This window comes from Buteo buteo, chromosome 12 (genome assembly GCF_964188355.1).
Source record: "Buteo buteo chromosome 12, bButBut1.hap1.1, whole genome shotgun sequence".
Classification (NCBI taxonomy): Eukaryota; Metazoa; Chordata; class Aves; order Accipitriformes; family Accipitridae; genus Buteo; species Buteo buteo.
Window position 1 is genome coordinate 35,243,635 of NC_134182.1, and position 8,261 is coordinate 35,251,895.

The 8,261-nt window shown below is 43.4% G+C and overlaps 1 protein-coding gene across 11 annotated transcripts in view; it reads left to right on the top strand.

The window, feature by feature from the left end:
• The window catches only part of TRIM67 (tripartite motif containing 67), a 33,156-nt gene extending 25,097 nt beyond the window's left edge, over window positions 1–8,059 (top strand). For 8 of the 11 annotated variants that reach the window (XM_075042070.1, XM_075042071.1, XM_075042074.1 and 5 more), the window contains 3 exons: window positions 770–1,073; window positions 6,304–6,466; window positions 7,962–8,059. In XM_075042070.1, coding sequence (XP_074898171.1) covers window positions 770–1,073; window positions 6,304–6,466; window positions 7,962–8,027 — 533 coding nt within the window. In that variant the 3' untranslated portion in view covers window positions 8,028–8,059. The remainder of the gene's footprint in view (window positions 1–769; window positions 1,074–6,303; window positions 6,467–7,961) is intronic. The other 3 variants (XM_075042077.1, XM_075042080.1, XM_075042078.1) reach the window with 1 other exon arrangement.
• Window positions 8,060–8,261: the final 202 nt, after the last annotated feature.

Genomic DNA, 8,261 nt, shown 5'->3' on the forward strand with positions numbered 1-8,261 from the left:
TATGCAACACACAGGATATTTTTGTGCCATTCTGTCTCCACTTCTCCATATATCTTTGGAATTTGCCTTTTTCTTCACTACTGTTTCAATTTCACAGCAAGGTTTGATAATACAGAGATGGGAATTCATGCTCGTTCCTCTGTAATTATATTTGACATCCATACGGGCCTTACAAGAAGTTCATCTTCATTAATGATATTGTAATGAATCAAGAAGTGCATGCTATTATCACTTCCACTTTTATGCTGTGTTGCCAAAATAGGCCAGTGTAAAATATTTATACTTTAAGAGCTTTTCCTGTTTGGTGGGGTTTTTTTTCCTTTTTTTCTTCCTTTGATAAACTAGTGAAGTCAGTCCTAAACACTGAAGTCAGCATGGACACAGTGGAACTCCATTTCCATTAAAGGTGGTCCTGAACTAATTCACCCATGTGAGCAGTTTCCATATCACGGAGAAACCTTTGTCTCTTCAGTGACTTTCTTGTTACTGTGTGAGAACAGAAAGTCAGTGCCCTTGGCAGCTTACGTTCAGAGGAACAAGCACAGATAATATAAGGCACTTCTGAGCTGGAAAAGAGCAGGGTACCAGCTCAAAGCAATGATGTTGTGTAGCTGCTTACAGTAACAAGGAAAGGGTGTCTTTATTACCTGGAAGTGCAGCGGGGTCTTTAGGAAGGCAGAATCTCATTCTCCTGATGGAAGTAAAGCAGACGACACTTGAACACAGCCCGTTCTGCCATAATCCTGCCTTTCCTTTTCCCCTTCCACAGTGGCGTGGTTCACCTTCGACCCCTCCTCAGCTCACAGAGACATAGTGCTGTCAAATGACAACCAGACTGCTACCTGCAACAGCTACGATGACCGGGTTGTTCTTGGCACAGCAGCCTTCTCCAAGGGCGTGCATTACTGGGAACTGCATGTGGACCGGTATGACAACCATCCGGATCCAGCCTTTGGTATTGCCAGGATTAATGTCGTCAAGGACATGATGCTAGGCAAGGATGACAAGGCATGGGCCATGTACGTTGACAACAACCGCAGCTGGTTCATGCATTGCAATTCTCACACCAATCGGTAAGTGACACTTGCATGCTTTTCTGATTACTGATAGTTTTTTCTGCTTTGCATCAGAGGAAGGGGTCTCAGCAAGCCATCTAGTCCATCTCCCTGCTAAATGTAGTTATTTTATTCCTTCTTAAAAATCACTAGTGATAGCGATTGCATCTCAGCAATCTGTGCTGGTATTTTTTATCCTCATTGTTAGCAGTTTTTTTCCTAAGATCTAGCCTAAATCTCCCCTGGAGTGATTTAAGCCCATTATTGCACATCCCACCCATGGTATCAGCAGACAGGAGCGCAGCGCACTGCGATGCAGGATTTCTCTCTCATTGCTGGAGGAGCATGGCGGGGAAAGGTGGTTGAGTCTCTTCCTTCGGAGGATTCTTGGCTGCAGGGTTGCACAATAATTAGGCAAAGCACTGGTGGGCACCTGTCCAAAATACAGGTGTTTATTGCCAGTCCTGAAAGCTGATTAAAGGTAATGCCTTAGGTCACACCTAGGGTGATCAGGACACAGGGGACTGTTTGGCAGTAAGGGCTAAGTGACAGCTTCCATCCAACTGAGCCATTGCACTGAAGAGTTTCTGTTATACCAGATGATTAAAAGAAAGGCTTGCAGTGATTTTTAAAATGCTCAAGTGCAGGTATTATCTCCTTAAAGAGATAAGTTCATGCCAACATGCCCTGGATCCTAAAGCTGGTTGTAATGTCTCCTGTTGAATAGTCATTTATACTCTAAAGCATACTTGTATTTTAAGTAAGTATACTGCAATTGCTGGGAATTTTTGTTTGAAGCATAGTTTGATTTTGCAGTTCCTTACAGACAGGTGGAAGAACCTTACAGCTGGATCAAAAGCTATCTGAAGTCAATTGGAAAATTTTCCATGGCTCCAAAGACCTTAGATCATGTCCTAAGACAATGTAGAGTAAAATGACATCAGTGTAATAAATGTATCATCAAAAGGGTCTCTCTCCCTTTAACATCTTGATTCGATTTAGTGTGGCAGTAATGTTAAGCTGTATTAATTTTAACGCTCTGTGAAACAGCTTATGTTTTCTGGAAAAAAGCTGGCAATGATTCTGTGTACTACTGTCCCAGAAACCTATTTTATGGATTTGGTCCTCAGCATGCTCCACACGAGCTAAGCAAGCACTTTTTTTCTGGGAAGCTCAAACGGTGGAAACACTTTGGATTTCCAATCATCCTGCTTAAACAGGAGAACTAAGTGCTTTCTGTTGATGGTAGTCTCCCGGTTTTTACTAGATAAAACACAAAGGCTTTGCAGGCACATCCAAGGCATAGATAGACCCGTGGAATATCTGTTCAAGTGAAGTACACTTGTAAAGGGCATGTAGTCTTATGAAATCACATGCGCTTCAATGAAATTAGGTCTAGGCATTATATTTTTAACCATGACAGTCAAGTAGGTCAGTTTTTTAACTCATTAGCTGTAACAGTCTTGTGGAAACAGTTATTGCTGCCTAGTTGTTTTTCCCCATTGGACACAAGTGCACGACAGCACAGTAACACAGTCCAAAGGAAAATTATTGTCAGCTTTTGGCCTCTCGGATGTTATTGTGATGGAAGTTACATCTTAGTAATCATTTCATGTTTCCTAATCTTGATGAGAATAAATTAGGGCAATAAATAAAGGACTAGCTTTGAGGATAAGCTGAGGTGGAGCTTGAAAGACCTATTCATGGGACCTGTCACGTTTAGAGTACTTTCTTGTTCCTTTCACTCACAGCATACAAAATTGGACCTGTCTACATCCTTAAAAACTAGCATGCCTTCTGTAATGCTGGAAGAAGAGGCATGAACAGAAGACTCTAATGCTATCAAAACCAGAGGGAACCTTTGAGAATAGGTTGAGCAAACTGTTTAAGAAAACATTTTAGGGCAGGCATATAGCTTTATGAGGTGCCTTTCAGCCTTGTTGTTCCTGGAAATAATCAGTTCACACCAGAGATGATGCATGCCTGTTGCTAAGAGGCACTGGCATTCATTGCAATAGATCCATTCCTTGGCAAAGTTCCCAAGAGCAGGAGTACCTGGTGCTATAGGCGATACTCTAGCCACTACATGGTTATGTAAAGAAAGAGACTGAAATTGCACTGAGATGTTTGATACTGAAAGACAATGGGAAGTCAAAATGTAGAGAATTTGGAGTGCAGTCTTAAAGCCCCCTGTGATCAGGAGAGTCTCTTCACTGATTTCAGAGACCTCAAGACAAGTTTTTCATCACACAAAAAATGTTATAATTGACTGAAAAATACTGTTCTCGACAATAGGTGTGATGAAGTTCTAAAGTTACTGTAAAGCTCATGATTAAAATACTGTTAACAGAGAGTTAAACTAATTCTTCAGTTTATTAAAGACTTCATAAATTGTTAAACTTTATTTTTCAATAATAATAATATCTTTAATTGCTCAAGCCAATCCATGCAGTCCTATTCTGCACATTGTCCAAGCTGCTGCTGAAAGCATCTTAGAATAACAGCCTCCACCACCACAGGCAAAGGCATTTGTCACGGTAGCCAAATTCCCCCATCTGTACTCTGACCTTCCAGGCTTCCACCCAGCACTTCCACACTCAGGACTTAATCATTGCACACAGAAATAAAAATGTGCATGACTGTGAGAAAAGAGGTGTGAGAAGTGGGATTTACTTGAAATAATGAAAGAGTGGTGCATAACTTCAAAACTAAATTACCATTTAGTGAATGCTAAGTATTTATTGAAGAAGTATTGTAACAAACAGTTGTATTTTCCTTTTACATGGCCTGCAGATTACTAGGGGCCTATGGTGTAACTGTCATTAAGTAGTTTAAAAAAATGCATTACAGTAAAGTAGCAGCTTTTTTACATGCTGTGACAGAAGTGTACCAGGAAAGACATCAACATCAGTTGGAGTCTCTTGAGCTAGCCAGCTTCTTTTATTGCAGCTAAGGCATTTATTAGAAAAATTATCCTGTAATACTGTCAAAATGATGTACAGAAGAGTGAAAAAATGCCTTGCATAAGTTTGCTCATGAAACTTTGACTCTCCCACGTCTCCTCCTAAAGGAAGAGACCGTGACAATAGTCCAAAAAGCACTGGAGTCCTCAAAGTACTGTTCCCAAAGAAATCATGGGATGCTGGGGAAGAGCAGCTGTTCAGTCTCAGAAGAAGCAGCACGGCAAAGTGCCTTTGCCCTGCCTTCGTCCTGCCAGAGCTGGATGCTCCCTGTGGGGAGGTGGTGGCCGAGGAACGGAACAATCTACCTGCTGAAGTCCTGCCAGCCTTGTGGCAGCAAGGAAGGGAGAGGGTCCCCATCCCTCTGCTCTGGCCCCATACCCCTGGAGGGGTATCAGCTGGGTCTAGCACTCGTCTCGCAGGCAGCATCTATCTCCTCTTCAGCAGGGCTGTCCCCGGGGGCTGCAGAGGAGTCACTCAATGTCACTGTGCAGCACACAGCTAATTAGCCCACAAGAAGCAAATTAGCTTATCATATAGGAAAGAGCATAATAATCTCAAAAAGGCAAAGTTGCAGTTTCTGTTGCCATAAGAGAATCAATGTCCTTTAAAAGGATGTCATAAAATCTATTTTAAAACACTGCAGGATATAAAACATGGTGCCCTACAATCAAAGCTGTTCCTAAAGAGAGAAGGAAAAAAAAAAGTCTAATCTGTTTGTAAATAGCTCTAGATCATAGTACTGGTGCTTCCCACAATCTCATCACAGGTTTTATGATTGAGTGCTCTTAATAAAAACAGTCTAGATACTGAGATACTGAGGAGAGGTAAGCATCTTAAGTTTTGTGGGAAAATAATTTACTTTATGGTTTTGGAGAAGAGCTCAAAGAGAAACCTATTAATACTCATAGGACCAGAAAGCAAATAAAAGGAACCTGACAATGGTAAAGTTTGAAATCTAACACATCTCAGAGTCAATTCGTGATTCTCAGCTATACTATTATTGTTTGAAGATCTTTAAATGAAGAAGACAGAATAGTATTCTATAATTATGCCACAGATGAAACTCCCTTTACCTTCAGAGGAAATGCCGTGTGCCACATTTAATCTAAAGGAAACCTGTTTATGACACCTAGTGGACAAGACGAAAATTTCTCACTCTGCACTATATTCTTCCTAATCATATTTTGACCATCCCGCTGCGCCTTTTTTTTTTATATTTTGCCTACCTATTGCGATAAATTTTATGTTAGAATCGCATTAATCCTGTGAATGTTGTGTGCCTGAGGGGAGCACGTGGGACAAAAGACAGCTGCTTCCTTTCCTATTGCAAATTATTTGAAATCTGATTTACCCTGAATAAATTGTGTCAGGCTGTAAATCCATCACAGAGCCCCCATAATATTAGCAGAGTAGCAGTGCCTGTGGCCAATCTGCATATCTAGTAGATTTTTTTGCTGGGTGCTCTTTAAAGTAATACTGGGTTTGACTAACCCCCAAATCAAAGTGCATTAATGTCAAACTGCTCAAGCGTGTAATGGCTGGCTGAGTCTGTCCTGGCAAGCTCTGATACCATGGTAGCTCTCAGCAGCTGCTCCTGACACAACCAATTATCACTGATATTAATAACCGTGCCTGCACACTTGAAACAGCTCCCAGTCCTATAGCTGAGCACCTTGTCTGTCAGAGAGCTACGCTTATCCCTAACCAGCCCCAACTCCCCTTCCTCCCCCAAAACCACTGTCTGCTGTACCTGTGCTGGCTCCCATGTCTCTGGAAAGCTGGGTCCCCTTAGGGGAATGCTAAGGTGAGTACTCGAACTGGAATTCTGAGTCTCAAGCTGTAGCAGGCATAATGATTAGAAATGAACACCTAGGAAACCAGCTTCCTGCTTTTTCATTCCCTGCTGTGCATCACTTCACTATAGCAGGGATGCTCTGAGGAGCCGTGTCTCCAGGACTCCTGTCCCGCACGCTCCGTACTGACCTGACTTGCTCACCTGCCCGTCTCTCAGCAGCTGAGGGGACCTGTTAGCTCTGGACCCTGTTTTCAGCTCTTAGATCGCAGTCAGAGGAGAGATGGACCTGATTTCTCTTTAGGATCCCCCCACTAAGCTCCCACACGTGGTACATATGCTTCAGATAAAGGTGTGGATCAGTCACTGCCAAGTGCCGCAGGGATAATCATTTCACCGTGCTGCTCTGCTCTCCCATTGCCCTTGTCCCTGAAAGAGCAGCCATGGTGTAGCATGCTACCTTCACCACCAGTGTGGTCTCTTTGTACCTTAGGACTGAAGGAGGAGTTTCCAAAGGTGCCACTGTTGGTGTTCTCCTGGATCTGAACAAGCACAACCTGACCTTTTACATAAATGGGCAGCAGCAAGGGCCTCCAGCGTTTGAAAACGTCGAGGGTGTCTTCATGCCTGCGTTGAGCCTCAATCGAAACGTCCAGGTAAGTCTGCTGCAGTTCGGTCCAGCTTACCCTTCTCACCTGAAGGCAATTGTATGCTACTGGCCATTGCTGCTGGGGCTGCTAACGACATCTGTAGGTAGTCGGTATGGACAGGGGCTCTTTCCTTCTCAGACTGACACCTAGGCTACTAACACTTTTTGGAAAACTGCATTTGACCTTCTGCCTTGCCTCGCAGATGTGAGGACTAATGCTGTAAAATCAAGTAAAAGTACCTGCATGCACTAATTCCTATGCTTATTTTGCTGCAATGCTCCACTTGGAAAGCAGTGCTGCTGAGGTTTGCTTCCTCTGCCAGTTTGACTAAAAAAACATGAGTATCCTAATTCCTCTTAGATCTTACATTTGGAGGTTATTAACATTGGCAAGAGCCAGAAATGTGAGCAGCACAGTGTTAAGGAGAGCAAAATCAATGTAGGTTAGAGAATTAGTGCAACAGAGAAGAGCCAGGCAGCACGTTGGTTCGTGCTCTTTCTGAATTTTGGAGGTTGCTCTCTGTTCTCAAGAGGATCTCCTGTTGGAGGAACCTTCTTTAAATATAATGCATTTTTACTTCAAGACCACTGCATATGGCTAGAAAGAGGGTGTAGTGTAGGGGAGAACCTATGGAAACATCCAGGAGCCTGAGGGCTGAAGGAGGTCAGCTTAGGTCAGACAGGACCAATGCAGCCAGGGTGGAACTCTCATCATTTTAAACCAGAAACCTCGCATGGCCTTATTAGTGCATGAACATTTAGCATTTGTGGCATCCAAGTCTTTCAAGGAGGTTTCATAGCTTGATTGTATTTGATGCACCAAAGTGGAAGACATAAGCACTTCTCTAGGCACCTCACTGCTCTATTCAACTCGGATTTTTACTCGCAACCTACCTTCAGTTTTAGCTACCTACATCCTTTAAGTACCTGGCTTACATTTCTTAGGGCAGCTGAGTTAAGGCAGAGCATGGCCGACAAGGGAAAACTCTGAGACTAAGCTTGTGTTTGCTGTGGAATGGTGCTCTGGTACATCTGTGTGGGAACCCTGACCTTGTAGAGATGTCAGGATATAGAAGGAGCACCAAAATGTCCTGTGCTCTGTCCTGCCAGGACAGCAAAGATAAAAGGATTTTCTTATATTTGGTATACGGGCACCACTGTGTGATCCCAGTCCTGAAGTACTTGGGGTCCCTCACACAAAGATGCCATCCATCTTGTGTCTAGCAAGCAGCGCTGCTGGAGACCTACAGCTGGTGGCTGGATTACGGAAGAGGTATGGACACTTGGCTTCTAGACCCCGAGGTGTTCAGGAGGGAAGGGGGAAGGAGACTTGTGTATTGCAGGGGCTCAATATCATCTCCATTAACATTGTTGATGACTTAAACCTGGACCCGAAGTCCCACAGCCCTTCCCCTGTAATTCACTTGTTCTTGGCCTTCACAACTGCTTTCTGCTGAGGACATCTCGGTTTTGAATCTACGTGTTATTTCTTCTTTGTGCAGGTGACCTTGCACACGGGACTGGAGGTGCCACAATGTGTAAAACAGCCCAAGTTGCCCAACAACTAAGGAAGCCCCTGCCCGACCCTGTGCTGGATTCTGTAAGCTTTCTCAGTGTGATTTGGCACTTTTCAGTAAGTCAGTAAAAAAGCATTCTCTTCCCTGACTTAAAACATGGTACAGCATGTTGCTCACCGAATAATCTGCTGGTTACAGCTAGCACACTCCATTTTTAATTTAACAGCCATAGCAAGCATACCCACTGAACTGGCACTCAATTACAGATGGGTACCTGAACATATC